General features: G+C 48.7%; 1 protein-coding gene across 1 annotated transcript in view; it reads left to right on the forward strand.

Annotated features, from left to right (window-relative positions):
* VANGL1 (VANGL planar cell polarity protein 1) overlaps positions 1 to 17,575 on the forward strand; it is a 46,314-nt gene that overhangs the window by 18,101 nt on the left and 10,638 nt on the right. The window contains exon 5 of the mRNA XM_037388763.1: positions 14,609 to 14,742. Coding sequence (XP_037244660.1) covers positions 14,609 to 14,742 — 134 coding nt within the window. The remainder of the gene's footprint in view (positions 1 to 14,608; positions 14,743 to 17,575) is intronic.

The raw sequence follows: 17,575 nt of genomic DNA on the forward strand, positions 1-17,575 counted from the left end.
CCCCTTTGCTCATCCTTGTGGTAGGAATATGAGGAGCAGGGCCACGATAGTTCATCATGCATCAGGTTGTACGAAGCACTGAGAGTTTCAGTCTGCTTTTCTGTCCTTGCTGGTATGGGCTTTCCTTTGTGAACCAGCTGGCTGGGAAGGCCTCCATATACCTTTGGAATCGGAGTGCAGACGCTGTGAGCTGGCTGATGTTCTCTGCCCGTCTAATCAAGAGAAGTTGAGTACTCAAATAGCAGCTCTGTATGGAAAAAGTCTGTTAGAGCATTGCCCGTATGTTGCCTGTACCTGTGTTGCCCATCTGCGTTTGGATGGATGTTTGTTGAACTGTGGTTTACAAATCTGGGAAGGGAGCAGCTGCTTCCTCAGAACAGGTACCTGTCTCTGAAGAGCCTGGACCTTCCCTGCAGGATCTATTGATAACCCTACTGAGAAATCGCATGGCTTACATTTGCTCACAAGACAAAGTAGATGCATTTATGTTTTGTGGAAGAGGAAAACATTTGGCCTGCCTCCCAGCTGAGCAGGAGGCAGCAGAGCAGCTCTTGCCTGGGTGGCACTGAGCCCTTGCCTTCAATACAAACCAGAGCTGAAACAGAATTGCACGGTAGAAACTGATGCTGCTTTTGTCCCGGCTGCTTTGGGTTGGCAGTCTTCTACCTGTTGAACCTGTTGCTTATAAAACTGATTTCTGGGCTGTCTGTTTATGGATCTAAACTGATGAGCGCTCTCTTGTCTGTGTCCCTTGGTGGCACTGGGCCTGTGTTCCCTAGCGAGGGAGTACATGGAGGGCTAAGGAGCGGGAATAAGCTGCTTCATACTCCAGCCTGTGTTTGTAAGCCTCACACATCTGATCTTGCGACAAAGAGTTGTTGCTCAAATGTGCCTCCCCTTATCAAGGGTGAAATTTTTCTAATGAAGAACACCTGGTCACCATTGGAACTGTGCAGAGCGCTCTTGCCTGGAATTGTATCAACACTGCTCTCTGTTACGCTGTCCTAAAATCTCCCTGCCCCTCAAAAGGAAAGCTTCCATGGCATATAGACACCTTTGTTTCTGTTGCTAGCATGGTGAAATGTATCAGCTTAACCATGTGTATAGGCAGCTGGATCTCTTGCCTGAGGCAAGAGCTGCTGAAATATTGCTGTTTTCTGGTGGAGGAATTTCATAATGTGTGTCTAATTGCATCGGTCATTCATAGTGTGACTGATCCCATGTGCTTGTGAGCTATTTCTGTTTCCAGTCGGGCTGTCAGAAGTGGGACTGCAGAACGAGCATTGGCGCATGCTCATGCAATGCTGTACCTGCCCAGCTAAACCCAGCTGGGAGCACTCTGGGCTCCTGGGCTCTTCCTCTACCCTGTGTGCGGTTTGCTTGGTCTGTGTTCCTGGGGACTAGGGGAATTGCACTGACCCTCCTTTCTCCTTGGAGCTTCTTCAACCCTCACCATCTCCGTAGTCAGAAACACTGTGATGAAAGGGATTGAGCTGATGAGGTTTTTTTACCTTGTTCTGTGGCAAAGCATCTTATTAACTGTCCTGCTGCCTTGATCACAGGAGCTTCCTAGGATGGCATGTTCCACAGACTAGTGACTTTGCAGAGCAGCCCTGTCACTAGAGTCTCCAGCCTGTATCAAATTAACCATGTTCCTGAATGCATCTTCTCTGTCCTGAAGTCTGTACAAGGCACCCTGATGAGCATTTGTGTGTGTCCCACCCGTCACCAAGCCTGATGAGCACCAGGCTGAATAGTTTGTCCTCCCAAGAAGTTCTGGGATAGCCAGCTAAGTGGGTGCTAATTACATCTGCAAGTGTGAAGCTCCTGAAGAAACTGAGTGTCTGCTCCAGAACAGTGTCTTTTATCACTGAAAGGTGTCAGACTTGTGACCTTCAAGCCAGTGACTTCCAGCACTTCACCTAAGTGGGTGTTTACAGCCACCGTTTTGCAGTTCATCATCTCTGCAGCTGGGCTGCTTCTCCATGCTCCCATTCCTGAGCTTGCAGAACTCTGTCCGCAGCTGTGTCCATGGGCAGTGGAGCATTAGCACCCTTAAAACGCCCCATGCTGTGGAGTAGCCATAAAGCAGGGAAGGAAGGGCTGACTTGGGGCTGAACTAGTAATGACTTAATGGGAAAAGACTTCCAACCACATTCTTAGTCATTCTTAGTCACAGGCTATACCTTTCCTGCTCCTGCCTGTGTCTGCTGCCTGTCCTCTAGGAGGATGGTGCTGCAGGGGGCAGTTCACCTGTTGCTCTTGCCATGAGGGTATCCATGGAATTGCAGAAGGGAATTTTCCAGTAGCCTCTGAAAAAAAAATGTGTGCTGTTCCTTGCCAAGTAGGGAGTAGTCTCCTTTGATGCTCTGGGTGAGTTATGGGAATGGTGCCTTGTTCTGTTTTACGAGGGTCTGGCTGCTGGTGCATGAGGTGCATTGTCAGCAGAGTTCAGCGAGGACTTCTTCCTTGGGTCAGAGTGACACCTCATCAAGAGGATGTATGTTTGTGACGGTGGTGAACAGCAGGCTCCAGGAGTGCCAGGTGCCTCTTGTGAGAGGGGAGGGGAAAGTCCAGGATGGACTGTCAGTATCTGACTGCATGCACAACTCCTCTGGGAGTTTCTGATGTGGTAAAGCCTGGGCGTTCTTTGCTTTTCTGAAAGCAGCATGTTTTCCCGGCCTCTTGCCTTTCTGCTTATGCTTTGCAGAAGGTGTTATGTTATGGCTGTACACACAGAGCTGCTCTTTGTTTTGATACAGATGACAGAGCTCAAGGAGCTGCAGTGCCCATGGTCATCTTTCTACCCCACTCTCCTCCCTTGTTTCATCCTGGGCTTTGATCAGCCCCAGTGCCCCTTTGTGCACACGCCACCGCTCTCCTCCTTTTCACCGGGAGGAGCGTGGAGCTGGGTGCACTAGGTCACAACCCAGGTACCAGTTACATTGTGCTCCTGCAGCTGCACCAGGCAGCATTGGTGAGCGGTGCAGGGTGGTGGTTGTACCCTGGAGCAGTCTCACATTTTTTGAATGGTTAATACTTTAAAAGTTTACAAACCTACTTGTAATTGAAGGGCCCACTGTCAATTATTAATCCCCCTGGCTAGTACGGTATTACTTGGTCCCTGATGTGGAGCTGCTGGGCTTTGTCCTTTTGAAAGACATGGCGAGGAGGAAATGCCATTGGTTTCATCTGCAGGGATTTCCCTTCTTGTTGGCTCATCTTTCAAAATCGACACTGCCCAGAAGTACAGGAACAGCATGTGCTTCAGCCTACCCTGTACTTAAGGGGTTTGTCATGTAATTTCTTTACCCCTGCAGTCGGTGCCCTCCAAAGTGCCGGTGTGTACCACCCACAGAGACAGATGGTCTCCCTAAGCTGCTGAACAAATTCTGTGGCCATGAAATACTTTTATCTTCAAATGCTGAAAAAAAAAAAAAAATCCACCCCCTCAACTTTTGACATCCATTTCTTGTGGTGAATGATGAAATACAAATATTCTGTGAAGGAGTTAGCTGTGTGCCCTTTGGGGGAATGGAGGAAGTTCACTTTTGGTTAAAAGTGCAAGAAACTGAATTTACAGTTCTTGTACAGCACAACCAACTAATGTCCAAGAAAACTGGAAGCTGATTTCTGACCCTACCCTACTGGAATAAGGATTTAATAGGGAGCTGGATGGTAGTTAAAGAAAATTATTTTTCTCACAAAACTGAGGGCGGTGATGGTGTTTATGACTTAATTTCTCCTTCAGCACTTAGTCCCCATAAATGAACCTCTGTGCTTAAATTCCCCATGTGCAGTTCAGGTCAAGTGGGGACCTCAGCTGATGGTTTGGGGAGAGCTATTCCCCAGCTGACAGCAGAACAGGCCCTGGTCCACCGTAAGGACCTTAGCTGTGGTTTGGGGGCTGCTGACGCTGGCGTGTGCTCTCCGAGTCCTCACAGAGGGTCATCTGCATCCTGGTTGGGGCTGGATTTTTGACGCTCAGCTGTGGACCATATCACTATGGCCCAGCGCTGTTCATAGGGGTGCTAGCTATAAAATGAGGTAGCTCTTGCTTGTGCAAAGCTTGCTGGGGTGAGGCTGGTTGGGGGATGCCCCGTGGTGGAGGGATGCTTGCAGGGGGGGCTGGGCTGTAGTTCAAGAGAGCTGATAACTCCTCTATGTGCAGAGGTCTGGTAGCATCGATGTTGCTTCTTCAGGCCTGTCCCTGTAGGCTTGCAGGGAAATCATGCTCTGAAGCGTTGTGAAAGAAATCCTAGAAGTTAAAAGCTGCTGTATTGACTCAAATGGCAAACGCCATTCGAAGTCTGGCTGCGTTAATCTCGTCCCCTGCTGGGGGTCAAGTAAGAGGTGGTCCTCTTTCCTGAGAGAGCACCCTACCAGGCTGCTGTCGGAACAGGAGCTGAATACTGATGTTTCATGGCAGCTGCATCTAAATGGAAAGTCCTATTGCAGCACTGAAGTTTGCTGCCAGTAGAAGCTTTGAACGCTTTCTGTTGTTTCCTTGGAATTAAAGTTGCATTTCTTAGCTTTCACTTTAAAAAAACAACCAATTTATCTCCTCCGCCCCACCCACCCACCCCCAAAAAAAAAACCAAAAACCCAAACACAAAAAACCCCACCCAAACCAAAAACCCAACAACCCCCCCCAACAAACAGCAACAACAATAAAAACTGCCACCCCACACTTAGTTACTTCATAGCTATTAATTTAACTTCAATAATTTCTTGTCTAAAGACTCTGGCCTTATTTGATGCGTGGTCAGGTTTTAAATTATCTTTTGAAAATGTAGGCTCTTATAAACTTCTTGCCATACCTGCCAGTTCCTGCATATATTTTATTTTATTTTGAGGCTCAGACTAACCAGAGGCATAGCATACATGTATGTTGGGAAGAGGAAATGCGTCGCTGTTGCGGGTTATGCTACTCCCAGGGAGTGGAAGTGGTAATCCAGGGTACCATACATTGCCAGCTGCTATGATGTTCCTGAGTGCTTGAGTGGGGCAATAGCTTGAGTTGGAGGCTAACGGGTACCCCGTAGCTCAGGATTTGGGGGAGACTGGTATTTCATCCCTTATGTCTCTGCGCTGAGTGCTTGTTTCACTCTTGCGTGCAGGGTAAGCTCCTGGTCTTGCTCCCGGCTGCTGTGTTCAGAAAGTAAAGCACGCCTTGGTGTCGTCCTGTCCCCACTGACTTGTTTGAAACTCCTTAAATCCTAAATACCACCTCAAGCGTGTAGAAACTTTTGAAAGCAGTTAAGCCTTCCTCATAAATACTCAGTGCACCCCTCAATTACATAATGTTTGCTCATAGTTTCACATCACTTCTTAAAACTAATGCTGCTGCAAAAAAAATATCCTGTCAACAGTCTGATCCTTCCTCACCCCTCCCAAAGAAATCTTGTCCGGTTGCACAGGGATCTGAATGCTGGACCTGGTAATTTGTATCTCTATGATCTGTGTAGCTTTATAGTCTGTGTGTTGTGTCGGTCTTCCTGGATTATCTAGCCCAGCTCCATTTCTGCAGCGTTTGTAACTGCCCTTCTGGTGCTTAAGGGTTACAAAAGCTTGTGGCAGAAGAAAGGTGCGTTGGGGCAGAGAGAAAGAGGCAGGACAGTATCTTCTCATGGTGGTGGTGGTTGCATTGGAAGCAGTGCTGCTGCCGCTGCCTGCATGAGGAGACAGGTTGCGCACATGCGTTGGTGCAGTCTGCCTGCAGTCCTCCTTGGTGGTGCATGGCTCTTGGCAAAAGTGTGCTCCTCTGCTGAGCCTGGGGAAAGGAGAGCCTCAAGTCCTTGCTTCTTACATGCACAGCAAGCCTATGGGGACCAGCTGTGGCCTAAGCATAAGGGACAGGTCTTACGCCCCAGGCCATGTCCCTTAAGGTGCAGAGCCAGACACAGTGTATGTACCACATGGGTGGCAGCTTATTGCTGGGGGCTTGGTGCAGAGTCCTATCTCCAGCTGTGAGAGCGGACTCTAAGTTATTATCTTGAACCATGCAGGTCTGCTTCCACGGGGCTTGTTGGCCTCAGTAGTCTGCTCAGCTGCGGAGGTGTTGACTGTAAGATTGACTTCAGCAGCATCCCTGACTCTCTCAAACTGGTCATGGGTCTGTGTTGAGCTGGGTGCGGATAAGTGATGCCACTTGGGCTGCTGGCAGCTGGGTGCAACACCCATAGGTGCCCGCAGAAGCCACCTCGCCCCTGCTCTGTTGGCATCTGTGTCTGGCGTATGTGCCATGCTGTGCAGGTCCATGGGGACAGCTCAGCAGCAGCTTCTTCCCATCATCTTTTAACTTAAGTTGTCCCCTTTGTGCTCTTCTCTCACTGCCCTCCTTCCCAACCTGCCGATTTGCTCAATAGATTAAGGAAACCCTGCTTTGGTTTTGCCCCAGCGTGAGCAGATGGTAGTTTCTTGTTTGGTTTTGGGGGTGTTTTTTTTTAATCTTGAATAAGCAAGTTAATATTTTCATTAGCTCCTTTGAGGATACCCCACCACTTTGCAAAATCACGGCGTGGAGGCAGACAGCTTGGTGCGCTGGCAGTGCGCTTGGAAAACCCAGTTCTGAGCAGCTACTGGATCCACCAGCTACAACTGCTTTCCAGATCCAATTCAGCTACTACTGGCTCCTGAGGGTGCTGGGTTGGGCTTGCGGTGTGGATGTCTGGCCAGGCGTTGGTTTGGTTCACTCTGGGTGTCTGGGACACGGCAGGTACGTGGCTGGGTACGGGCAGCTCCTTTGCTCTCATCTCTCTCTTCTCAGCGTTGCGGCAGAGCCTGAGGCAGTGAGGTGCTGGTAGCGAGGGCTCGCGCCCTGCTGGATGAGAAGGTAGCACCTTTGCCTGTTTGAATGTGTTTATGTATGATCAAAGTCAAGTGGATGTCTCTAGTTGGAGAGCTGCTGGGGCATCTGCATGTGGTTATTGGTGTCTGAGGAACTGGTTGAAATTCAGCCCAATCTGTTAGTGCCTGAAAGCTGCTGTTGTCCACTGGCTAATCCGTGAGCTATACCGTTTGGATTTAGTGGTTCTGCTAGGTATCAGCACGGTGAGTAAGTGCTTGAAAACACCCACCCACACACACACTGTTCCTCTTGGAGAAGCAGTCTTGGTGTAGGAGGATGCGAGTGGTTTGCTATGGAGCCTGCTCTGCTGGCAGCTGCCTTCCTCAGCCTTCTGGGGGAGGTTTGTCACGCCACGTGCTCAGGCTTTCACAAGCTGCTCTTTCAGATGCTGCCCCTGAAGCTGCTCTTGTTGTGTGCTCACGTACCCGTCCGGACGGATGGGCTGAGGTAATCGGGGCAGCGCACCCTTGCCGCGTGCTAACAGACTCCCCTTTGCTGTTCTGTGCGGGGCTGGAGGACAGCCTTTCTGGTTACCTAGGCTGACCCATTGCAATAAGGGATCCTAGAATGGCATACAGGGAATCTGGGAAGAAGCTTAGCCTTACTAAGGGCTTAAGTTTTTCCTTTCTTGTGAAGAGAGTCCCCTGCCTCCCATAGGAAGCTCTTCTGGTGATCCAGGACCTCCATGGTTTCTAAAATTCACGCTAGGCTTTTACAGCTCATTTCTTCATTTTCTGTCTGTTGAATATTCATGTCGGGGGTAACAAGTGTCCTTAGGATCTTTGCCTCCCTTGGCACTGTATGCCATGAGATGCTCACTGTATTAATGAGGGAGAGAGCTGTGGTGCTGTCACAGCATCTGACCTCAACACAGTGACTGTCTTTTCCTGGTAAATCGTATTATTGGACCTTTTGGACCACTCTTTGATTGAGAGGATTGCACCCTCCTTCTCTTCTTCCTCACTATGTATTACCACTAGTGTCTTGTGGTTTTGTGCTGGTTAATTGTACTAGCTGCCACCTTCAGCTGTTGGAAGTGACAGCAGTGAGGCTGTTGAGAAAGCGTTCGTTGAAATTTGAAGTTCTGCCAATAAAGGTGACTGGGAAAAACATTCAGCCCATGTGCTGGTACCCTGAAGACTGGTTAACTTCCTGAAGTATCAGGCTGGAAGGTTTGCCGGAAGGAGGATTGCAATGGAAGCATACCTGTGGGTTTACAGGGGTTTTGTAGCTGCTTGCTAAAACTTAGCACTCTGTACTTCTGTAGCAACATCTCAGTACTGGCCTGGGAGTACTTTTAGAGGGTTCTTCAGGGACGCTTAAGTAGTTTGTTTGGGTCGTATGACATAAAGGAGTGAATTCGCCACCTCCACCCCACCCCCAAGTTTGGTCATACTTTCCTGTAAAATCCTGTCTTTTAAAAGCTCCTCTTTCCATACTCAAAGCTTCTTTTCCGAATAAAAAAAGATTCAAACGTAACAGCAACATTACTAGTAGACTGGCAGGGGTCCTTTTCTCTTTTGTGCATACCCCGGAGGGTTTTGGCTACATTGGTCTTGAGGAAAACAAACAAAAAAGTCCCAACCTGAAGATGAATCCTGTGCTCCCCCTCTCATTCAGGAAATCTGTATGTTGAAATCCCTTCGGCATCAGCAGTGAACTACTGTATTGCCCAGCTGGTGTGTTGATTCTGGTTTTTGTCTTGCAAATCATGAGGCTTGGTGAAGACCATGTCCGTCTTGGACCATGTAGGGGTCCAAGGGAGACCTGCAGCTAGAGACCTGCAAGGGGAGATCTGCACCTAGAAAATGGGCTGGTGCTCCCCTTAAACTCACAACACTCACGTGACAGTTGTTTGGTGTTGGGAATCGATTGTGACACACTTAAGTTCATGTTTTGTTTTGTTTTTTAAGGGCTAGGAGAGGAGAGAACAGATGGGGTTGCCGCAAAACTGTGGGACAAACCCTTGTGTGTGTGTGTTTGGGCTCCGTATAAATCGCAGCATTGATGGATGGATGTTTGCTTCCTTGGGGCAGCAGCCGGTCCTGCCATCACAGTGACGACCTGTTAATACGCTGAGGTTTCTTTCCCTTCCCCGGCAAAGCCTTGACCTTGCAAATTCTCTTCCCTGCCTGAACAAATGCCAGAAGTTGGGTATCTAAAACAAACTCGTCGAGTCCCGGTCGCCCGGTGCCTGTTGGTTCCAGGGAGGGTGAGGATTGTGCTTGCCTGCCTTAACCAAGTGGAGACTTCAGTTGTGGTTGTCTGACAAGAAAATGTGGTTTTCCTGTTCCTAGGGGCTGTGGTCTTGTTCTCTTGACTCTACCAAACTGAAATGCTATTGTAGTTACGATCATCAAAAGGCGTCTTTCTTTCTGCTCTGCTTGTTTGGCCCCAGCTGCCGAAGGAGTTCCTTGTCTGGGCATCTGTGCCGAGATCTGACTCCAGCTCTTTACTGGAGAGGACAAAACTAGCTAAAGCATCAGCACTACTGCCAGCGCTGTGAAGTGCTGCTGTGTGACCTCGGTGCTCTCAGGAGCCTTGCTCCAAGGTGCTGCGTGGGAAGGACAGCGAGTACCGTGTCCCTTGTGCTCTGCCAGCTCGCAGGAGACAGCCCCTGGCATGGCAGTGCTGCCTGGGGAGCATCTGTCGGGGCAGCCTGCGCTGGCCTCACCCCTAGCTATGGTAGGCAGAGCAAGGTAGCAAGTCTGTGCAGAGGGTGGTGTTACCTTCTGTAACAGTCTTCAGCAGGGAGCTTGGTGTGGGAAACATTTTAATTTCAATTGTCGACTTACGGTTTTATTTCCAAGGCTTTGGTCCTGGTGAGTTTGCTTTGGAAGAGCAGTCAAGGGTGGTGGACCTGGAACTCGAGCCCTAGCTCTGTGCCTAGCAAAAAGAGGATGTGAAAAGGGGTTTTCTGGGAGGGAGATGTGGTTGTAGGATGCTTCTGGGGAGGCACAGGAGTTTCCTGAGCCTGTCGGGTGTGAACTGACAGCCCTGCTAGAGAGTGAGAAATGCTGTGAATGAGCAGCTCTGCACTCCAGGAGACCTCAGCATCGCTCGCAGTAGATAAGCTTGGTGCAGTTGTAGGCTGGAGACAGCTGGTAAGGCAAAGCCAACTCTGTGTGGAAGCTGCTTTGTGCAATCCTTGCTCAGCTTCTCTTTGAGGTGCCAAAGATTGCCAACTGGCTGTGGCATGTATTTTGTGTGCCCAGAGACCTTGGCTTGTTTTGATGCTGTGTCTGTTTTGGGGAACATAAAAAAAAAAATGTTGTTTGGAGGAGAGGAGTCTGTGTTGGGAACCATTTGATTAAATAACCCCAGGCTTCCCTTACCCTCAGCCCTCAATTAGCACAGCAGCGATCAGGCCTCTCTGACTATCCCTGTGGATTTTAGGTGTGTGACTCACCCTAAACTCTGATGCTGCAGGATTTGCATCCATGGCAAGGTAAGGAAGTTGATGCTCTGGTAGCAAACAGCTCAGCTCTTTCTGGATGTGTGTTTGTACCTGTTGCAAAAGCATGAGGCACTCCTGCCTTCGATGATTAGCAGTGTCTAGCTGATGGGTGGTATAGTACCATGACAGGCTACGTTTCTAGCTTAGCAGGAAAGCATGAAACTGCTTAAACCATGTGAATGACGGCGGCTGCAGCCTGCTGGGTTTGACTTGCAGCGTGTCCAATGGCAACTTTGGGTGTAGAGGTGTGGCTTCAATCTCTTTTTTTTTCTTTGGCTTTATTTTCTTGGTCACTAACCTTTTCCCACTGCTTCAGAAGACTGAAAACCCTTTTTTTAGAAACGAGCAGGGCCCAAAACCAGTATGTTGGTTATATAAACGGGCTTCTTGTGCTTTGCTTCAGTATAGCACTGGCTTGTTTTGCTGGAAATCCTCTAAAAACGCTAATTTCAGCATTGGTGTAGATATGTCACGGAAGGCAATGCAAAGCAAAAATGGCCTGTGAGTTACAGAGTAATGCAAGACCTCAGCTATCAAAACCCCACGTAGCAGCAAGAATTCAGGCAGAACTGCTCCTGACTTAACCTTTGGAGAGAAAAAAAACTGGCCATAGTTGCTGCTGCCTTTGTGTCACGTAGTCCCCTCCTCTGCTTCCTTGGGTGCCCTGTAAAAGTTAATTCATTACTGTTTGTAGAGGACTCTGCGTTTCTCTGCTGCCAAATGCCACTGAGGTACCCTGCGCTTCTGTTGGGTCTGTTTGTTTGCTTTCCATCTTGGCAGCATGCTGTGACTTGGCCTTCTTCAGGGTACGAATAATAATTGAAAAAGAAGAAAAGAAACTGGCTACACAAAAATGCAAAGCAGCAGAATGTAGAGCCTTACTGATCCTGTGCAGAAGGAACACTGGCTTTCCAGTAGGCCACTGGCCTTTGTGAGAGGCTTTTTCTCATGTCATAGGTTTTGAGTCTCAACTGTTGCACGAAAATGCGACGGTTTGTGCCCTGATATGCTTTTCTGTATTCTGGTAGTTTGTTACAACGCCTGAAATACATTGGGCTGCCAGATACTCCTCGTAGGACGTGAGGAGGATCCTCACTCTGACCTTCTCTAAACAGGCAATTAAATATTGAAACTTTCTGTTCATTTTCTTCCTGCCCTTCCCCATTCTTTTCCAGCCGTAAAGGCGAGGGAAGCCTCAGATTGCTGAAGTGCAGGGTGAAATGAATGTGGTGACCGAGCGGTGCTGAGCTCCTCCCGAGACACTGCAGCAAGGATGCGGGCTGCGCGAGGGCTGCGGCTCCCGTTGCTGTCGGAGCTGGCGAGTGGCTGGGCAGCAGCCTTGCTGCAGCCGCTTCCCCTGCCTGGCACAGCAGCCCAGGGTCTGCCCCGCAGTGGAAAGTCCCAAAAAACCTGAATTTCTGTTGGGAGACAGCAGGCTTAGCATTTTGCTTTGCTCTTACTCACTCCTCAGTGCTGTTCTGGATGCTTATTTGCTTGCGGTTACGCTCCTCCTTGCACGTGGTGTTGCACAAGCGTGGTGGGTCCCTTGCTGTTTGGGATGGCTGTGCCTGTCTGGGGGGGTTCTTGCTGCTTTGCAGCTCCTGCGTGGGGCAGGTCTGGCTGTCCTGCGCTGTGCAGGGTGAGGCTTCCCCTTGATGTGGGTGAGGAGGTTGAGCAACGCAGCCCAGAAGGCTCTGATTCAGCCTTCTCCTCGCTCTTGCTAATTATTACGACCCTTCTAATTTTCTTGTCTGCAGCATCTTCTCTTTAATTTTTCTTTGAAGGAGAATTTGTAGAGGAGGTGCAGTACCGCTGTCTTCCTAACCTGCCATGCTTCGGATGCGCTACATGGGAAGCAGAAGTGGGCTGGCAGAAATTTAGGAAAGTGATGTTTAATTACAATTCTCTCCCTAGAGAGCAAGACCCTCTGTGTGATTGGGTTATCTCATATGTGGGACTGAGCCTGTGCTGGATTTGCATCAGCAAAAAATCGCTGGGCTTTAATTTTCAGGGCAATGATGGTTGTTTATTGCAGTGTAAAAGCTTTATTGTGTTTGGAATCTGGGTGCATGTGCCAATGAATTGGTAGGGTAGGTTATTTACTGAGGGGATGGAAGGGATAGTAGGTGGGCAGAGCAGGCATCCTGATGATACTGCTCTCTGTGGTGTCCAGGGAAGCGGTCTATGTATTAAAATAGATCGTTCTGCCCTGTGATGCATTGTGTTTTGTCCTAGTTGGTCAGTGGAGCACCTCCCAAACATTTCCCACTGCTGGGATGGAAGTCCCAACGCTGTCTGAAATGAATGCAGTGTATTAAACTCTGTTCATTGTTACCTTCTTGTTTTCAGTTGGTCCTGGTTTTCCAAACATTGCATTTTGAGATGAAACTCTATGGAGTTTTATCTTCCTGGGAAGCGGACATGGAAAAACTCGGTTATGTTTCAATGCAGTCAGAAGGGGGAATGTGTGCTGCTGCTGCCGCATGACTTCTTTTATGAAATTTTGGGTTTAAGCTGCAGCAAATTCAGAGTAGACGTCAGAAGTTTGGCAGGGAGAAGTAAACTGACTTTCACTTGTTCTATGTCAGCGCCTATGTGTGTGTGGCAGTGGGTGGGTCTGTACTACTTCATTAAAGGAAAACTAGTTCCTTGATTAAATAGTGCCTTTTTATTATATATCAGTAGCTGAATGCTTAAGTGGAGTTGCTTTTAACAAATCGGAGGAAATAGGAAGGACCAGCACCTGAAAGGTAAAGCTTCTTTGAGATGCTCTATCTGGATGTAAAAGACCCCATGAAACAGTCCTTAAGGTGGAATTTGCTTCAAAATCTAAATTCTTCATCTTAAAGTTATACAGCTAATCAAATATGTGGCACTGTACCATACCACTGACTGATGAAGGTACGTGGTGAACAAGTCTGGGTTTGTTCTTTCTCAAAATCTCGCGAATGGGCCGGTATCTATGCTTTGTTCACTGTGGGAGTGGGGCGGTTGGAGAACGAGGATGGCAGCGGGTGTCTGTGTGTGTTTAAATTACTGGGGTGGAATGCAGAAGTTTAACATTAGCGCAAGGCACAGGAAAATTTAAATTGCTCCTCTGGGAGCATGTGTTGAATTGGTGGTAGTGCTGAGAATTGAATTTAGGTCTTAATTTGTTGATGTCTTATTTTCCCACGTTACCATCCTTGTAATGTTTTCTTCCTATGTTGTAACATGTGTGAGAATACTTGGTTGCTTTCCTTAGGAGAGGCTTTGTTGGTAAGTGTGAACTTTACAATTAACTGGCAACAAATGTGTTGGCAGTTCCCTTATAATTTTTGTGGGTTCAAAATGAAATTAAGTGTGGGTTCTTGTCAAACTCCAGCTGGCTGAATTGGTGATCTTGGTGATTTGCTGAGAACGCTACTGCCAGCCAAATGCCACACCGGGGCATGGAGCCAGAGCAACAGGGAGAGCGCTATGTCCTAGATCCGGCATGTGTGCTGGCATCTTTAAATGCCATAGCTCTGGCTTGTTTTGAGTTAGTTGTGTTTGTTGGTAGCAGGGCCTCCAGACATCTCTCGCTCTGTTGTCAAAATGATTGCAGAGGAAGATACCTCTGGGTTGAGCCTTTCCGTCATCATTTTATGTGGGGGCATCCCTTCAAAGGGACGGAGGGAGTGTCACTGCTCCTTATCCTGTCCCTGCTGCCTGGAATTTAACAAGCAATACTACGGTAATCCCTTCTCTGGCAGCCATACTCCTCAGGCAGCGATTTTATCTTGCTGTGAAAGCTGAAGAGATTGGGCTCTTGTCTGTGCTGGGATGGAGAGATCTGAGGAGCTGCGAGGTGTGGCTGGTAATGACTCAAAGGGAAAAGCATCCATCCTGAGCTGGTCCCTCCATCTCACTGGCCAGCTACAGCAAAACCAGCGTGGTGCTCTGATCTTCAGCCCCGGCAAGGTCTCTGCATCACAGCTATGGTACTGCTGGGCGGGCTGGGCTCTCTGCGGTGTTTTCCCATACCACAGACAGCCTGGTGCTTCAGTTCGTGCTGCCCTTGTTTAGGGATTTTTCTGTCACCCTGCTGTTGAGGGCAGAGACCTTTATCTTGCATCTCAAATGAAATTTCAGGTCCTAGAGAGAGTAATTAATAGTCTGCACATTGCACAATTCTGTCTGTGTGGCTGTGCTGTTCCAAACAATGTGGCTATTTTCATCTTTCTTTCTTTCTTTTTTTTTTTTTTCTTTTAAGGAAAAAAAATAACTTGTTGCATTGGGGTGGGGGGGTGTCTTGGTATTTCTCTATTTTTTTTTCCTAGCATCCAGCGAGCTGCACTGGTGGTTCTGGAAAATTACTACAAAGATTTCACAGTCTACAACCCAGCCTTGTTAACAGCCTCCAAATCCCGGGCAGCCAAGCACATGGCTGGCCTGAAAGTCTACAATGTTGATGGTAGGTGAGGTGAAATGTAGTCTCTGAGACTGGGTGGGATGGGGAAGGGCTGGGTTGGCTTTATGCTTTGTTATGCACACATTCTCACCTTTTTGCTTTGCCAGATGCTTGTCTCTTGCTGGAAATCTTCCGAACAGTGCTGAGTTTGCCAGTTCCAGATGACTTTACAGATGTGTTTAGCCCACAATAAGTTTTTTGTCTTTGCTGGGTGAAATGGCCAAGTTTTGGGTCAGGCTTAATTATTACATGGCCTGACAAGCGCTTTTCAGCACCACTGCTGGTTTTAGGCAGCCTCTGCTTTTTGTCACCCTTGGGCCATCTCCTTGGTTGTGATAGTACAATAACCACAACTTTGAACCTGCAGCAGTTCCCCAGTCGTTTATAGCGCTGCTTCCACAGGCAACCTTCAGGAAAATGAAGGAGGTTGGTAGCAGGGGGAAGAATTAAGTGTGCAAGCAGCAGTTGCCGGTGGAAGCGGTGCTTGTCAGCCCGCAGCCTTGGCACTACGTTAGCTATGCGTGGCCATGCTCCCAAGGCATAGTGATGCTAAGCAGCTCTTAGAAATTCAGGGGCGGATAACTATCCCCCTTGAGCTTTGCCATTCTGTAAACCTGTTTCAAACTTTTGGGTTTTAAAGAGGCCCGGGGGGGGGGGGGGGAGAACGGAGGGGTGGATCCCTGTGGACACTCAAAGCAGTGAAGACTGGACTTAATCATTTGACACTCTTAAGCCCTATCAGTGGAAGCTGGGCTTGATAAGCAGGGTGTGCCCAGCCATCGCAGCCTTTATAAAAGTGCGCATTCCTTTGATGGAGGAGCTGAAGTTGTGTGGGGAAGTGCTTATGGTGAAGGACAACTGAAGTTTTCTGACCAAAATGTGGTAAGGCACGTCTGTCCATGAATTCATTAGTACTGAAAGGCTTTGAGAGCTGGAAGGGAGAAGGGACAGAAGGGACTTAGCTGGGCAAGGTGGCTCAGCGTGCAGGGTGTGGAGATCTAAATAGGAAGAGTATCTGTCACAGGGAAAACCATGAGACAGGACTGTTTTGCCTTCAGCAAAGTTGCAGCACCTTATGGGTGTGTGGGGTTTTTTTCTTCATTTTTGGTGACTTCAGAAGTTTCAAAAACCTGGTTCTAAATGTTTCCCCAAACCTGATGCAGCACTCCCGAGTCTGTAAAATTAGCTGGGGGTTTAGATCCTTACAGTGGAACGTCCCCATCCTGATGTGAGGGGGGTAGCCGAGGGGAGGGCGAGGGGCAGGCTGTGTCCATCGTGTGTCCCCTGCTGCCTGGAGGGAAGAAGCGCTCAGGTGGCAGAGAACGAGTTGAGTTTGAAGGGGGAGCAGGCTTGCGCTGCGCTTTTCTAGAGGGGAAATCTTTCATTCCAGCTGCTCACTCTCAGTGAGGCTTGGTGTGAGGAAAGGGCTTGCTGGTCCCACAGCGCCTGCACACCGTTCAAACCCAAGAGCCCGCCAGGCTGGCAACAGGACGCGCCGTTCTGGTTACTGCCTGGCTTGGCTTCTGCAGCGCTGCAGCATCCCTTCAGGAGCTGGCAGGGGCTCTGTTCCTGCAGCGCCTGCTGGGGTGTTGGGACTCCCAAGCTCGGAGGAAAAATTGCTGGTCTGATAGCATTAGGAGCTGCTAGCTCGCAAGACTTGGGAAGAGAAGGAGCCAGAAGCAAACTGCAGATGTGGCTGGCAGGCCTTTCCAAGTGTCAAGCTCGTGAGCCTGCCAGCACCTGAAAATTTGTGCCTTCCCTTCTGGGGCAGTACCGGTTGCCTGGGCTGTTCCTTGTGCAATGCCGCTGCCTTTGCAAACGTGGAAATCTCAGGCTTAGAGGCATGTCCTTAATAAGATTCCCATCCATTTTACAAAGCAGAGAGTAGTTCTGGCCGCAGCTCACCCTGGCATCCTGACAGTCTCTTACACCCGCCATGTGAAAAGACAGTAATGCTATTAAGGCAACCTAATTTGTTGGCAGCTTTTGTGTTTGATACTGGAGCAGCCAGGAAGGAAGAACATTTTGCTGTAATCTCTTTTACACAGAGTGGGGAGGCTCACCTTCAAAACCAAGATTTTCATTGCCAGGCATAGTTAACGAGGCAAATTATAGTTCTAACCCAAATGTGGGAGCTAGTATCTCCCTTAAGTCATATCCTCTGTTTCAGGGCTGTCAAACAAAGTCTGAAGTGTTTAGACTCTGAAGAAGCTGTGTGAATGCTTGTCTTTCCCACTGCTGAGCTTCAGACTTCTGTCTTAGAATCTGGTTTATGCTTTTTAGGAAAAATTTTAAAAGTTGCCCTTGCATGAGCAGAACAACTCTTAGCATGTCTGTGCAATGGATTGCCCTTAACCACTGCCAGTTGAGAGTGTGGGCTTTCAGGGCAGTTACTCAGAAAAGCACCTCTTGGCGGTTTGGAGGTAGTCCAGGACTTCTCTCTTCTTCCCTCTGCGTAGACCCATCTCTATCCTCTATCTAGACAGAAGGGTTGGTAGGCTCTTGTGGGACAATTTTTTTTCTCTCTGCCCAAACAGCAAGAGCTTCATGAGGGAGCTGCAGAAGCTACTACGTATTTTAAGGTCGCTAATTAAGGTCTTGTAGTAGACAGCTCTTTCACTTGACTAGGGTGTTACGGAGTAGTTCGCAGCTTCTCTGCTTCTGTAGCTATGTGGGAACTGTTGGCAGCAACAGAAGCTGTAATGGCAGGTGCTGATCAGAATGCCATGAGAAACTACTACACGTAGAGACCCCAGCTGACCCTACCGCAGGACTGCTGCTCTGGCAGCATCTGTCCTTCTGAAAAACCTTATGCTTTGTCTAAAGGTGACCCTGC

Source organism: Falco rusticolus, chromosome 5 (assembly GCF_015220075.1).
Source record: "Falco rusticolus isolate bFalRus1 chromosome 5, bFalRus1.pri, whole genome shotgun sequence".
In the NCBI taxonomy this organism is placed as follows: domain Eukaryota; kingdom Metazoa; phylum Chordata; class Aves; order Falconiformes; family Falconidae; genus Falco; species Falco rusticolus.